This window comes from Salvelinus fontinalis, chromosome 10, assembly GCF_029448725.1.
Source record: "Salvelinus fontinalis isolate EN_2023a chromosome 10, ASM2944872v1, whole genome shotgun sequence".
NCBI lineage: Eukaryota > Metazoa > Chordata > Actinopteri > Salmoniformes > Salmonidae > Salvelinus > Salvelinus fontinalis.
Window position 1 is genome coordinate 10685249 of NC_074674.1, and position 16780 is coordinate 10702028.

General features: G+C 43.4%; 1 protein-coding gene across 8 annotated transcripts in view; it reads right to left on the bottom strand.

Annotated features, from left to right (window-relative positions):
* Positions 1-16780, bottom strand: part of LOC129863599 (ubiquitin carboxyl-terminal hydrolase 20-like) — a 40308-nt gene that overhangs the window by 3613 nt on the left and 19915 nt on the right. For 6 of the 8 annotated variants that reach the window (XR_008760982.1, XM_055935693.1, XM_055935691.1 and 3 more), the window contains 8 exons: positions 16134-16314; positions 15747-15873; positions 10038-10207; positions 9654-9735; positions 9301-9409; positions 7878-7980; positions 7000-7068; positions 4812-4975 (listed from right to left, as the gene is read on the bottom strand). Coding sequence is in view for 7 of the 8 variants with exons in the window: in XM_055935693.1 (XP_055791668.1) it covers positions 4818-4975; positions 7000-7068; positions 7878-7980; positions 9301-9409; positions 9654-9735; positions 10038-10207; positions 15747-15873; positions 16134-16314 (999 nt within the window). In the remaining variant the exon portion in view is untranslated. Of the gene's footprint in view, positions 1-4811; positions 4976-6999; positions 7069-7877; positions 7981-9300; positions 9446-9653; positions 9736-10037; positions 10208-15746; positions 15874-16133; positions 16315-16780 lie in introns of those variants that run through there. The other 2 variants (XM_055935694.1, XM_055935696.1) reach the window with 2 other exon arrangements.

A 16780-nucleotide genomic window follows, 5' to 3' on the forward strand; every position in this document is an offset into this window, starting at 1 on the left:
CCATCATAAAGCCCTAATTGGTGGAGTGCTGCAGAGATGGTTGTACTTCTGTAAGGTTCTCCCATCTCCACAGAGGAACTCTGGAGCTCTGTCAGAGTGACCATCGGGTTCTAGGTTATCTCCCTGACCAAGGCCCTTCTCCCCTGATTGCGCAGTTTGGCCGGTGGCCAGCTCTAAGAAGATTTCTTGGTGGTTGCAAACTTCTTCCATTTAAGAATGATGGAGGCCACGGTGTTCTTGGGGACCTTCAATGCTGCAGATATTTGCCTTTCCAAATCATGTCCAATCAATTGAATTTACCACAGGTGGACTCTAAAATGGCGCAGGAAGAAATGGAAGCAGTTTTACGGGCGCCCAAGCAATTGTGCTATTATGTGGTTTTCTCGCGTTATTTGTAACTTATTTTGTACATAATGTTTCTGCAACCATATCTTACGGCAAAAAAGAGCTTCTGGATATCAGGACAGCGATCACTCACCTCAGATTAGACAAAGACTTTTTTTTCAACAAACAAGACGCACAAGACATTCTCCAAACACCCGGCAGGGCCGACATCCCTGTTATTTGCAAGAGGAAGCGACGTAGGTACAGAGGACAAAGAGCCGGGTGCTTGGTCAGAATCCGGAAAAGGCGAGTGGGAAAGCTGCCGTTACCATCAATACTACTCGCCAACGTGCAATCATTGGACAATAAACTAGACGAGGTACGATCACGAATATCCTACCAACGGGACATCAAAAACTGTAATATCCTATGTTTCACGGAATCGTGGCTGAATGACGACATGGATATTCAGCTAGTGGGATACACGCTGCACCGGCGCGATAGAACAGCACACTCCGGTAAGACGGTCTGTGAATATTTGTAAACAACAGCTTGTGCACGAAATCTAAGGAAGTCTAGATTTTGCTCGCCTGAAGTAGAGTATATTGTGATAAATTGCAGGCCACACTACTTGCCTAGAGAGTTCTCAGCTATACTTTTCGTGGCTGTTTATTTACCACCACAGACAGATGATGGCACTAAGACCGCACTCAGTCAGCTGTATAAGGAAATAAGCAAACAGGAAACCACTCACCTAGAGGCGGCGCTCCTAGTGGCCGGAGACTTTAATGCAGGGAAACTTAAATCGGTTCTACCAAATTTCCATCAAACGTGCAACCAGAGGGAAAAGAATTCTCGATTACCTGTACTCCACACACAGAGACGCGTACAAAGCTCTCCCTCGCCCTCCATTTGGTAATTCCGACCACAACTCTATCCTCCGGATTCCTGCTTACAAGCAAAAATTAAAGCAGGAAGCACGCCAGTGACTAGGTCTTTAAAAAAAGTGGTCAGATGAAGCAGATGCTAAACTACAGGACTGTTTTGCTATCACAGACTGGAACATGTTCCGGGATTCTTCCGATGGCATTGAGGAGTACACCACATCAGTCACTGGCTTTATCAATAAGTGCATCAAGGACGTTTTCCCCACAGTGACTGTACTAGTATTCCGTTCCGTATTTTATCATCCATGAGTCTAAATATTCCTGTTACATTGCACAACCTTCAATGTTATGTCATAATTACGTAAAATTCTGGCAAATTAGTTCGCAAAGAGCCAGGCGGCCCAAACTGTTGCATATACCCTGACTCTGCATGCAATGAAGGCAAGAGAAATTACACAATTTCACCTGGTTAATATTGCCTGCTAACCTGGATTTCTTTTAGCTAAATATGCAGGTTTAAAAATATATACTTGTGTATTGATTTTAAGAAAGGCATTGATGTTTATGGTTAAGTACACGTTGGATCAAAAACAGTCATTGATTGATTGTTTTTTATAAGATAAGTTTAATGCTAGCTAGCAACTTACCTTAACTTACTGCATTCGCGTAACAGGCAGGCTCCTCGTGGAGTGCAATGTAATCAGGTGTTAGAGCATTGGACTAGTTAACTGTAAGGTTGCAAGATTGGATCTCCCGAGCTGACAAGGTTAAAAAACTGTCGTTCTGCCTCCAAGGTCGTCGTTGAAAATAATAATGTGTTCTTAACTGACTTGCCTAGTTAAATAAAGATTAAAGAAAGGTGTAAAAAATAATAATAATAAAAATAAAGTGGCAAATCGGCGCCCAAATATACAGATTTCCGATTGTTATGAAAACTTGAAATTCCGATTAATCGGTCGCCCTCTAGTACATACCCAATCCAGAAACCATAGATTACAGGCAACTTTCGCAGTGAGCTAAAGGGTAGAGTTTCCGCTTTCAAGGTGCGGGACTCTAACCCGGAAGCTTACAAGAAATCCTGCAATGCCCTCGGAAGAACCATCAAGCAGGCAAAGCGTCAATACAGGGCTAAGTTTGAATCATACTACACTGGCTTCGACGCTCATCTTATGTGGCAGGGCTTGCAAACTATTACAGACTACAAAAGGGAAGCACAGCCGAGAGCTGCCCAGTGACACGAGCCTACCAGACGAGGTAAATCACTTCTATGCTTGCTTCGAGGCAAAAAAACACTGAGGCATGCATGAGAGCATCAGCTGTTCCAGACGTACACAAGGCTGAGGGGCCAGACGGATTACCAGGATGTGTGCTCCGGGCATGTGCTGACCAACTGGCAGGTGTCTTCACAGACATTCTCAACATGTCCCTGATTAAGTCTGTAATACCAACATATTTCAGCAGACCACCATAGTCCCTGTGCCCAAGAACAAAGGCAACCTGCCTAAATGACTACAGACCCGTAGCACTCACGTCCGTAGCCATGAAGTGCTTTGAAAGGTGGGTAACGGCTTACATCAACACCATTATCCCAGAAACCCTAGAACCCACTCCAATTTGCATACCGCTCCAACAGATACACAGATGATGCAATTTCTATTGCACTCCACACTGCCCTTTCCCACCTGGACAAAATGAACCCTTATGTGAGAATGCTATTCATTGACTAACTCTCAGCGTTCAACACCATAGTACCCTCAAAGCTCATCACTAAGCTAAGGATCCTGGTACTAAACACCTCCCTCTGCAAATGGATCCCGGACTTTCTGACGGACCGCCCCCAGGTGGTGAGGGTGGGTAGCAACACATCTGCCACGCTGATCCTCAACACTGGAGCTCCCCAGGGGTGCGTGCTTAGTCCCCTCCTGCACTCCCTGTTCACCCACGACTGCATAGCCAGGCATGACTCCAACACCATCATTAAGTTTGCAGACAACACAACAGTGGTAGGCCTGATCACCGACAACGACAAGACAGCCTATAGGGAGGAAGTCAGAGACCTGGCCGGGTGGTGCCAGAATAACAACCTATCCCTCAACGTAACCAAGACTAAGGAGATTATTGTGGACTACAGGAAAAGGAGGAACGAGCACGCCGACATTCTCATCGACGGGGCTGTAGTGGAGCAGGTGTTCACATCAACAACAAACTAACATGGTCCAAACATACCAAGACAGTCGTGAAGAGGGCACGACAAAGCCTATTCCCCCTCAGGAAACTAAAAAGATTTGGCATGGATCCTGAGATCCTCAAAAGGTTCTACAGCTGCAACATCGAGAGCATCCTGATTGGTTGCATCACTGCCTGGTACGGCAATTGCTCGGCCTTTACTTATTCCAAATTTTGTTGTGTTACAGCTTGAATTCAAAATGAAATTCAAAATAAATAAAACATCTCACATCTACACACAATACTCCATAATGACAAAGTGAAAACATGTTTTTAGAAATGTTTGCAAGTTGAAATTTAAATACAGAAATATCTCATTTACAAAAGTATTCACACCACTGAGTCAATAAATAAATGAGTCCATGCAATTTATTATGTGACTTGTTAAGTAATGTGTTGTATTTGTCCAAAACATAAAACTTTTTATTCAGTACAAAAAGTGAATTGCTTTTCCAAATGTTTTGCACTAGTACTTTAGTGCCTTGTTGCAAACAGGATACATGTTTTGAAGTAACTACAATGTTGTTGATCCATCCTGAGTTCTATCCTATCACAGCCATTTAAGCCATTAAATCAGCCATTAAATCAATAGCAGTTTCCTTCCTCTCCGGCAACTGAGTTAGAAAGGACACCTGTATCTTTGTAGTGATTGTGTTTATTGATACACCATTCAAAGTGTTATTAATAACTTTACCATGCTCAAAGTGATATTCAATGTCTGCTTTTTGACTTATTTTTTATCCATCTACCAATAGCTGCCCTTCTTTGCGAGGCATTGGATAACCTCACTGGTCTTTGCGGTTGAATCAGTGTTTGAAATTCACTGCTCGACTGAGGAACCTTACAGATAATTGTATGTGTGGGGTACAGAGATGAGGTAGTCATTCAAAAAACATTTTAAAATACTATTACTCCAAACAGTCAAGCCATGCAACTTACGATGTGACTTGCTAAGCACATTTTTACTCATGAACTTATTTAGGCTTGTCATAAAAAGGTTGAATACTTATTGACTCAAGACATTTTACATTTTAAATGAATTTGTCAAAATGTCTAAAAATATAATTCCTCTTTGACATTATTGGTAGTGTATGTGTATGATTGAGTGTGCTTGTTTGTATGTAGGCCAGTGACCAGAAATAAATAAATGTAATCAATTTTAAATTCAAGCTGTAACACAACAAAATGTGAAAGTAGTGAAGGTGTGTGAATACTTTCTGAATGCACTGTATGGGTATGATTGAGTGTGCTTGTTTGTATGTGTGCTTACCTGTATATGTTTATAAACACAACGTGTGTATTGGGTGCTTGTATGTGTGTGTGTGTGTGTGTGTGTGTGTGTGTGTGTGTGTGTGTGTGTGTGCTGTAACTCACCATTTCTCAGAGTGCCCTGGTCTCTGCCTCTATCTTCCTCTCTCCATGCAGGCTGTCTGTGTTGGTGGCCGGCACTGTCTGTCTCACTGCAATCTCAGGCCCTCCACTATAGATACCGAGGAGATACTGCCACGTCTCCTCTGAGATCTGACCATAGTCAGCCCCTAGGGGCACACACCAAGGCGTGTTAACATACACTACACGGAGTATATCAAACATTAGGAGTACCCCACAAGGATCATTTGGTCATTTAGCTATTTGATATACAGTGCATTCGGAAAGTATTCAGACCCCTTGACTTTTCCCAAATTGTTTTGTTACAGCCTTATTCTAAAATGGATTAAAAATAGTTGTATCCCCTCAATCTACACACAATACTCCATAACGACGAAGTGAAAACAGGTTTAGAAATTTTTGCAAAAAAATATATTAACAAATGTATGAAATACCTTATTTACATAAATATTCAAATCCTTGCTATGTGACTCGAAATTTAACTCTGGTGCATCTTTATTCCACTGATCTTTCTTAAGATGTTTCTTCAACTTGATTGGAGTCCACCTGTGGTAAATGCAATTGACTGGACATGATTTGGAAAGGCATGATTTGGAAAGGTCTATATAAGTTCCCACAGTTGACAGTGCATGGTTAGAGCAAAAACCAAGCGATGAGGTCAAAGGAATTGTCCGTACAGCACCGAGACAGGATTGTGTCGAGGAACAGATATGGGAAAGGGTACCAAAACATTTATACAGCATTGAAAATCCAAGAACACAGTGGTCTCCATCATTCTTAAATGGAAGAAGTTTGGAACCACCAAAACTCTTCCTAGAGCTGTCCGCTTGGCCAAAATAAGCAATCGGGGGAGAAGGGCCTTGGTCAGGGAGGTGACCAAGAACCCGATGGTCACTTTGACAGAGCTCTAGAGTTCTTCTGTGGAGATGGGAGAACCTTCCAGAAGGACAACCATCTCTGCAGCACTCCACCAATCAGGCCTTTATGGTAGAGTGGCCAGACGGAAGCCACTCCTCAGTGAAAGGCACATGACAGCTCGCATTGAGTTTGCCAAAAGGTACCTAAAGGACTCTCAGACCATGAGAAATAAGATTCTCTGGTCTGATGAAACCAAGATTGAACTCTTTGGCCTGAATGCCAAGTGTCACGTTTGGAGGAAACCTGAAACTATCACTACGGTGAAGCATGGTGGTGATGGCAGCATCACACTGTAGGGATGTTTTTCAGGGACTGGGAGACTAGTTAGGATCGAGGGAAAGATGAACGAAGCAAAGTACAGTGAGATCCTTGATGAAAACCTGCTCCAAATGGCTCAGGATCTCAGACTGGGGCGAAGGTTCACCTTCCAACAGAACAACAACCCTAAGCACACAGCCAAGACAAAACAGGAGGGGCTTCGGGACAAGTCTCAATGTCCTTGAGTGGCCCAGCCAGAGCCCAGACTTGAACCTGATCGAAAAACTCTGGAGACCTGAAAATAGCTGTGGAGCGACGTAACATGTGGAAAAAGGCAACATTAAGGACACCTTCCCCCTTTGCCCTCAGAACAGCCTCAATTCATCAGGGCATGGCCTCTATAAGGTGTCCAAACTATTCCACAGGGATGCTGCCCCATGCCGACTCCAGTGCTCCCCACAGTTGTGTTAAGTTGGCAGGATGTCTTTTGGGTGGTGGACAATTCTTGATACACACATTAAACTGTTTAGCGTTAAAAAAACAGCAGCGTTGCAGTTCTTGACACAAACCTGTGTGCCTGGCACCTACTACCATGCCCCGTTGAAAGGCACTTAAATCTTTTGTCGTGCCCACCATTCACCTCTGAATGACACACACACAATCCATGTCTCAACCGTCTCGAGGCTTAAAAATCCTTCTTTAACCTGTCTCCTCCAATTCATCTACACTGACTGAAGTGGATTTAACTTAACAAGTGACATCAATAAGAGATCGTAGCTTTTGCCTGGATTCACCTGGTCAGTCTGTCAAGGAAAGAGTAGGCGTCCATAATGTTTTGTACACTATGTGTAGACGCGCGCGCGCACACACACACACACACACACACACACACATACACACACACACGGTGTATTCCAATACACACAGGAGCGCACGCATCCAGAGACCGACCAACCAACCCACACAATGTGAATATGTATGAGCATACACTGCTTACCTTGCTTGAGCTGTACGTGTCCCCCTTTCATGACACCAATCTTACTGTTGTCAATAGGACCAGGGGGCTCTGAGAAAACAATGACCAACATAAACAAACACCAACAAAAGCTTTAGTGTTGTTACTGAGGAACATTGCAGACTGTATTTATTCATCTGTAGCTCAGTTGGTAGAGCATGGCGCTTGTAACGCCAGGATAGTGGGTTGATTCCCGGGCCAACCCATAAGTAAAGTGTATGCACGCATGACTAAGTCGCTTTGGATAAAAGCGCCTGCTAAATAGCATATATTATTATTGCATATCTGGTCTGCACAGAGGATACAATATGATAATGATGGTGTACTGAGGTACTGAGGTAATTCAGCTCTTAGCTTCTGTTGGTACTATTATTCCTTCCTCTCCGGCAACTGAGTTAGAAAGGACACCTGTATCTTTGTAGTGATTGTGTTTATTGATACACCATTCAAAGTGTTATTAATAACTTTACCATGCTCAAAGTGATATTCAATGTCTGCTTTTTGACTTATTTTTTATCCATCTACCAATAGCTGCCCTTCTTTGCGAGGCATTGGATAACCTCACTGGTCTTTGCGGTTGAATCAGTGTTTGAAATTCACTGTAATTGCCTGATCCCATGGCACTTATCGTAAGAGTAGGGGTGTTAACCCCGGTGACCTGGCTAAATTCCCAATCTGGCCCTCAAACCATCATGGTCACCTAATAATCCCCAGTTTACAATTGGCTCATTCATCCCCCTCCTCTCCCCTGTAACTATTCCCCAGGTCGTTGCTGCAAATGAGAACGTGTTCTCAGTCAACTTACCTGGTAAAATAACGGTAAAAAAAAAAAAAAAAAATCTATTCTCATAGAATCCTACCATTGTCTTTGCCCTTGACAAAGCTCTCCCACTCTCTGAACCACTGCATACTGATACACAGGATGACTGTAGGAGCCTCCTCCGCTTGGAACTCTTTATTCAACTGGAGAGACCGAGAGAGGGCACAAACACACAGGGGTTTTTCGACCATTGAAATCCTTGGGCGGGCCGCTTAATAACTAAACAGTTTTTAAAAAATGAAATGGAAAAATGCTTTGTGTAAACTTTAAACGACTAAACCACATAACGTATTTAGAAAATATTAATGGATCTATATATTTTCTTTTAGAATATTATCTTCGAGAACTAACAATCACCAAAATAAAAGCTAGAAAGTCAGGGAGAATTGAAAAGTCCAAAAACAATTAACTTATCTGTACAGATTTTGTTATTATGTTTGAGCAAAAGAACACAGTATTAGCCATGGCAAAATGCATAGAATTGCAGGAAATGAGCTTTAAAACGGCAACATTTTCTCTCAGGTCCATGGCAGAATGTGTACACAGAACCAAAATATAAACGCAACATGTAATTGTTGGTCCCATGTTTCAAGAGCTGAAATAAAAGATCCCAGAAATGTTCTATACTCACAAAAAGCTTATTTCTCTCAAATCTGTTTATATCCCCGTTAGTGAGCGGTTCTCCTTTGTCAAGATAATCCATCCACCTGACAGGTGTGGCATATCAAAAAGCTGATTATACAGCATGATCATTACACAAGTGCACCTTGTATTGCGGACAATAAAAGGCCACTAAAATGTGCAGTTTTGTCACACAACACAATGCCACAGATGTCTCAAGTTGAGGGAGTGTGCAATTGGCATGCTGACTGCACGAATGTCCACCAGAGCTGTTGCCAGAGAATGTAATGTTAATTTCTCTACCAATGTAATTTTAGAAAATTTGGCAGTACGTCCAACCGGCCTCACAACCACAGACCATGAGTAACCACGCCAGCCCAGGACCTCCACCTGCTGGATTGTCTGAAACCAGCCACCCTGAAAGCTGATGAAACGGAGGAGTATTTCTGTCTGTTGTAAGGAAAAACTCATTTTGATTGGCTGGGCTGGCTCCCCAGTGGGTGGGCCTTTGCCCTCCCAACCCCACCTGTGGCTGCACCCCTGCCCAGTCATATGAAATCCCAAGACTACAGCCTAATAAATTAATTTCAATTGACTGATTCCTTATATGTACTGCAACTCAGTAAAATCGTTGCATGTTGCGTTTATATTTTTGTTCAGTACCGAAATGCAGGAAATGTGCTTTAAAACTGCAAAAAAAAAAAAAAATTCAAAAATGTTTATACACTGCAAGATGGGGGCCTCTAAAATGTTCTCTAAAATTCAGCCACACTGACCGTGCCATGCCAACCACTTAAGCCCCTTTTTGATGCAGAAAAACACTGACACACAACACCTCTTACCCTGATAAAGGTGTCTATTTCCACCTTCCTGCGTTTGGCCAGAGCCTCTAACTCCACCTGGCAGATGGCACACACGTACAAGTGGTTCACTGCTGGACCTCCTCCAAAACTGGGAGACAGATATACAGTCTGTTAGACAGACAGTCTGATGAACAGACAGACAAACACAGACAGACAGGTGGGCAGGAAGACAGTCGGACAGAAAAGACAGGAAGACAGACAGAAAAGACAGAATTTATAGACCATTGAACTCCTTCACCATGTCAGTCAGTCAGTCAGTCCGTCAGACAAAGGAAGGAAGATAAAAAGTTTGACAGCCAGTCAGACAGACTGAGGAGCGAGTCTCATCTTACCTGTTGTACAGGTACTCCCACACGTTCTGGGGCAGGATCACCACCAGGTCGTCAATGTAGTGGTACTTATTGGGCGGGATCCCTGGACAAAACACAAGTAGGAGATTAGTTCAATTGGGGTTGTAAGTGGTTGTGCTTGGGTCCTAAAGGTGAGGTTAGTGAGGACAGAAATAGAATACCTTGAACAGGAAAGGCCCTCAGACCAGATGGACAGAGTTTGCACTTTTGGGACTACTCAGTATTGAGCCAGGAAGCTCAATCAAGTGCAGCTTAAAGTATTTGAAAGAAAACAAGTACTACTTGAAGTGAGCCCAGGTCTTATATGGATCGAGTGTGGTTGATGTTCAGGATGGGTTCTGGTGGTAGGTCCAGTACAGTACTGACCTCCGTGCTGGCAGAGGAACGTGTGGTTGCTGATGGGCCCTGGCTCAGTGAACGTGTTGAACTTGTTCAGCCACTCTCTGGAGATGTAGAACTGCAGCAGGCTTGGCTCCTTCATGCTAGCTAAATCCACCACCTTCTGCCTCTCCCTCACCGACTCCTCACTGCTCTTCCTGTGGACAAACACAAACACACACACGGATTACAGGCAACATCCGCACTGAGCTAAGGGGCAGAGCTGCCACTTTCAAGGAGCGAGACTAATACAGAATCTTATAAGAAATCCCGCTATGCCCTTCGACGAACCATCAAACAGGCAAAGCGTCAATACAGGACTAAGATCGAATCGTACTACACCGGTTCTGACACTCGTCGGATGTGGCAGGGCTTGCAAACCATTAGACTACAAAGGGAAGCACAGCCACGAGCTACCCAGTGACACAAGCCTATCAGGCGAGCTAAATTACTAAAATTACACTGAAACATGCACGAGAGCATCAGCTGTTCTGGACGACTGTGTGATCACCGTCTCCGTAGCTGATGTGGGTAAGACCTTTAAACATATCAACATTCACAAGGCCGCAGGGCCAGATGGAGTACCAGGACGTGTACTCCGAGCATGTGCTGACCAACTGGCAAGTGTCTTCACAGACATTTTCAACATCTCCCTGTCTGAGTCTGTAATACCAAAATGTGCCCAAGAACACTAAGGTAACCTGCCTAAATGACTACCGACCCCTAGCACTCACGTGTGTAGCCATGAAGTGCATTGAAAGGCTGTTCATGGCCCACATCAACACCATCATTCCAGAAACCCTAGACCCACTCCAATGTGCATACCACCCCAACAGATCCACAGATGATGCAATTTCTATTGCACTCCACACTGCCCTTTCCCACCTGGACAAAAGGAACACCTATGTGAGAATACTTTTCATTGAACGCTGAGCTGTAGTCAACACCATAGTGAGCTCAAAGCTCATCACTAAGCTAAAGACCCTGGGACTAAACACCTCCCTCTGCAACTGGATCCTGGACATCCTGACGGGCCGCCCCAGATGGTAAGGGTAGGTAACAACACATCTGCCAAGCTGATACTAAACATGGGGGCCCCTCAGGGGTGCGTTCTCAGTCCCCTCCTGTACTCCCTGTTCACTCATGACTACATGGCCAGTCACGACTCCAACACCATCATTAAGTTTGCTGATGACAACAGTGGTAGATCTGATTACCAACAACGAGACAGCCTATAAGGAGGAGGTCAGAGACCTGGCCGTGTGGTGCCAGGACAACAACCTCTCTCTCAACGTGATCAAAACAAAGGATATGATTGTGGACTACAGGAAAAGGAGGACAGAGCACTCCCCCCATTCCCATCGACAGGGCTATAGTGGAGCAGGTTGAGAACTTCAAGTTCCTTGGTGTCCACATCAACAAACTAACATGGTCCAAGCATGCCAAGACAGATGTGAAGAGGGCACGACAAAACCTATTCCCCTCCAGGAGAAAAATATTTGGCATGGGTCCTCAGATCCTCAAAAAGTTCTACAGCTGCACCAATAAGAGCATCCTGACTGGCTGCATCACTACCTGGTATGGCAACTGCTCGGCCACTGACCGCAAGGCACTACAGAGGGTAGTACGTCCGGCCAAGTACATCACTGGGGCCAAGCTTCCTGGCATCCAGGACCTCTATACAATGCGGTGTCAGAGGAAGGCCCTAAAAATTGTCAATGTCTCCAGCCACCCTAGTCATAGACTGTTCTCTCTGCTACCGCACGGCAAGCGGTACCAGAGCGCCAAGTCTAGGTCCAAAAGGCTTCTCAACAGCTTCTACTCCGAAGCCAAAAGACTCCTGAACAGCTGAACAGCTAATCAAATGGCTACCCAGACTATTTGCATTGCCCCCCCTTTTATGCTGCTGCTACTCTGTTTATTATCTACGCATACTCACTTTAATAACTCTACCGACAGTTGTTCCTCCTTTAAAAGTTGTGTCATACTGCGGCACACCTTGCTGCGGCACACCATTCTGTGGCACGTCATTTCATTCTAAGCCATTTTTTCAGTTACTGCAAGTTATTGCTAGTTTGATATGGCATCTTTGAGAAACATTAGATAGTATTGGCATTACCAGAGAATTTAAAACCTTTTTTGTAATGACATAGTTTAAGGGATTGATTTTAAGAAATTTGGCTTAATTCATTTGATTCGTGTTTCTATTCAGAGAAAAACAAAAAAACAAAACCCTCGGGGTTTCCGTTAGGATGGAATGGAAAATATGGCGATTGTTCAACATGGTTGGGAGTAGGCTACAGGATTGGAGGATTCTAAATGGCTTGCCTTCATTAGACAACTTTGTTCCAATATTTCTGTAAATTAGTGATATTTATTCCCATAGTAATTCATTAAGGATCCATAACTAAATCAACATCGGTATTTGAAGAGTCCCATGTTAACTACAGTATGTATTGTAGACTGCACAGTAGCCTAATAAACAAGTGAACACATTTCCTTAATTAAATTCCTTAATTAAATGAAGTGCCTAATTCTGTAGGATTTTGTTTAACTTCAACATGCTCTTTAAATAAATAAGACCTACACAATATTTAACAGTATATCTAAAAATAAATTATGATGTAACTTTCCGCCAATAATTACATTGGAGGACTATATTAATATCTAAGGGGCATTTTCCATTAGGATCTGTGAGAATATCTAAGGGGCCTTCATATAATTCTAAATTAATTAAGAATAATCGCTTTGTTTAAAAAGTAACGGCATTTTGGGGATTCTTGAACATGGGGTGAGACACTCACTAATTTGTAAATCAAGCCAGTTATTTAGAATGATTTAATTCTGGAGAAACCTAACTTGATTATTTAGCAGACATCACTTGCTTATATTCAGTCAACACATATCTTAAGAATATCATGGAATATTTGACATTTTTTGTTTCTGCTTGTCTCAGAGCAGCGCGAAACGGTGCTGAAATAGATGGCCACAGCAGGAAGGCTATGTATTCTGTGCCTCTCTCTCTTCGGTTACACATCCTTGGAATAGCAGAACAGCATAACTGTCCGGGCGGCCCTTGCTGTGCCTGGTGAGCAGTTGGTCAAGTTCTGTTGTCAGAAGAGGAATGGAAATGTCAGGGTGAACCGAAAACCTGACTAACCCATCACGTACTGTATGTTGACTCTGCCTGTCGGAGAGCTCACCGGTGTACCTGGCATGGATTGTGATGCCATCTCGTTCCTTTTCAACGCGCGAGTGAGTCAATGACTATTCTAGCCATTGACTCACTGATGAATGAAGATGATGAGCGATCGGCAAAGGCAAATCTGCGGGCATCACGACTCGGTAAGAAATGTATTACATATACTGTATACTGTATACATATATTGTATCTACCTTTCCAATTACTTTTAGAGCTTGGGAATTACAAATGTGCGCTTTCTTTTTACCGTAATTTCTGGACTATTAAGCGCACCTGAATATAAGCCGCACCCACTGAATTTAAAAAAATATGTATTTTGTACATAAATAAGCCGCACATATCTATAAGCCGCAGGTGCCTACCGGTACATTGAAACAAATGAACTTTACACAGCCTTTAAACGAAAATAAATAGGCTTTTAAACGAAACCCGGCTTGTAACAAAAAAAATAAAAATAGCAGTAAACAGTAGCCTACCAAGAAAGTCATTGGTCACTATCTTCCTCCTCCTGTGCACTGAAACCACTGAAGTCATCTCCTTCGGTGTCGGAGTTGAATAGCCTCAGAATTGCTTCATCCGATGTTGGATCGTTTTCATTGTCGCTCTCGTCACTTTCATCCGGAGGCAAATTCCCCGCTGAGCTCATGCTGCCCTCATCAACACGCAGCAGTCCAGCCTTTCGAAACTCGTTGATGATAGTGGATCTTTTGACAATGCTCCACGCTGTCAGGACCCACTGGCAGACTTGACCATAAGTTGCTCTTCGCATGCGGCCCGTTTTAGTGAAGGATTTCTCCCCACTTGTCATCCAAGCCTCCCACTGAACAGGGAGCGCCACCTTAAATGCACGATTTACACTGCGTCCGTACCCTGATGGACAGGCCTTTACGTCTCATAAATCTTAGACACCACGATGGTCCACCTCTAAAATCCTCAAACTTCATTGCGGTGTTTTGGCTTTCAGTCGGATCTGCACAGTTGAAACACCTCGGCCGTCTGCTCTGTGTGTTGACCCAGTCTTCAAGCTCATTTTCTAGTTCGGGCCATCTGCTTTTCTTCCCTCTGAAAGCTTTTGTTGTCTTTCTGCACCGAGTCAGTTCCTCACGCTGCTGTTTCCAACGTCTTATCATCGACTCATTAAGGCCAAGCTCCCGTGCAGCAGCTCTATTTCCTTTTCCAACAGCCAGATCGATCGCCTTCAACTTGAAAGCTGCATCATATGCATTTCTCCGTGTCATTGCCATGATGAGGGTGACAAAATGACTACCGTAATCAGAATGATGGGAAGTTTGAGCGTGCTCGATTTACGTCACATTATGTGACGGTGCTCAGTTTTTTGGCGGCATGAATTTGTGAAAGCGGGAAAAATCCATAAATTAGCCGCGTCATTGTATAAGCCGCGAGGTTCAAAGCGTGGGAAAAAGTAGCGGCTTATAGTCCGGAAATTACGGTAGTTACATTGTTTTAGTTCGAAAGTGCAGACTTTTTTTCTTCAAATGATTGTTTTATGTAGGATGCTACATTTTTGACCAGTTGCAATTGTAAGTAGACCTAATAAAAAAAATTGTACTTCTATTAGGCTGTTAAGCTTCATAGCCTACCTCAGCCAGTTAAGTTATTTTATATAGGTCTAGGCTCTGAAGAAATAAACTCCAATTAAGCCCTCTTGTTGTTTGTAAAGTCAAATCTGAGCTATCTTTTTTGCAGGTGCATGGCAACAGCCGGATAAAATGAAGAAAAAGAAGAAGGAACCCGCATACTGCTTTTGATCGTATCACTGATCGTTATTAAGCTTTACGCATCGGCCTCACGGCCTTCGTCAGAGCTTTTTAAATTAGCACCCTTATGTAGACCTAGCCACACCCACATCCATTCCACGCATCAAAAGGGGTTGGAGGCGAAGGAAATTTCCTCTTTAACTAGATCGAATAGCGAGAAGGCAGAAAAGAAAACTGAAAGTATGTGTACTTTCTTTATGAAACACCATTTTCCACCACCATGCTAGTGGCTAATGCTACTTCCTGATGTTGCGCCCTGCGTTCAGACAGGGGTAAACAACAGAATGCTGCAACGTGATTGGCTGAACGCGATACGCAACATTCGTGACTAGCATTCCTAGGCATTAGCCACTTTAGCATGGTGGTGGAAAATGGTGTTTCATAAAAGAAAGTATGCATATTTTCCCTGTTTTTTACCACCTTCTCACCATTCAATCTAGTTGAGGAAATCGAATCGACACCTTTGCAGCCTGAATGGATGTTTTAGATACGAACCAGTCCACAGGGGATAGGAGTGTATTGATGGCTGCATTACAATGCATTTCTACGGTAAGATGGAAAAGACTCAAATCGCAATCTGCCTGCGTGTATGCACAGACACAGGCCCACACAAGCACACGATAACACACACATACACAAAATCAAATACATTATTCAGTTCAACCAAACATTAAAACATTTAAAGTGTTTTTTACATAATGAAGGTTGAAGTCTCACCTGTAGAAAAGCACATAGGCCTCAGCATTCTGCACCACCGTCTCATGGACCTCCGTTACATACTGGTCATCAAACTCGTACCACTGACCGTTAATCACGTTCTGACAGTATGCTATGTAGTGACCACCTAGGAGGGAGGGTAAGAGAGCGAGAGAGAGAGAGAATAGTTGGAGAAAGACAGAAGAAGAAAGAAGAGAGAGGGGTGTGGCAGTGAAAAAGAGGTTGAGTAATGGAATTGCAGAAATGTAGATAGTAAGCTATGAAGAAAACACCCGACACACTATGACTATGCTGCGGTGAATCACAACCAATATCAGCCAAACAAACATTTCAAAAATAGCTGGAGGGAGTCTTTAATGTTAGGTAATTCAGTCAAGGGTCACCCACTGCCTGCAGTGCCATGGTGACAGATGACGGACAGCAGGTCATAGGTGGTGATCTGGGAGGGGCCGTCCTTGGCCAGGAAAGGTCGGAGTTCGAGGCCCTCCAATGGGAAGGCCACGTGGCTGTTGATCTTGAAGGAGTACATCACCTCGTGGCGAAAACGTTTCAGGTGGATGCACAGGATCTGAAAACAGAATTTTCATAATGAAGAATTTTCTTTCAGGATATCTATAAGGTGGTTCCATTTGATTTCAATCACTTTTTGACTGCACCCCTTTTGATTTGAATGAAACCTTCCATACATATTTGCTCAGATTTGGTCAGAAAGTGACTTTTTGGAACTGATAAATGTACTAAAATTGACATTTCTACTTTGGGAAGGTACCACAAAGATGGTTAGAGGTTTACACATCAGAGAATGTTGACTTGAGTGGGAATATCAGTTGTTTTAAATTACACTTTATAGGAAACCTATTGAAACCATAGATATAAAGATAATAGAATAGACACTCCCATTTAAAGAGCCACTGAACACGCCGATTGGCACGTGTGTTATTCTGTTGCTCATAAGAAAAACTAGACTTCAGTCTGGTAGGTGTGTTTTCTAACTGATTCCGCGTTTGGTTAAAGATGTTCATCCCCCATGAGAC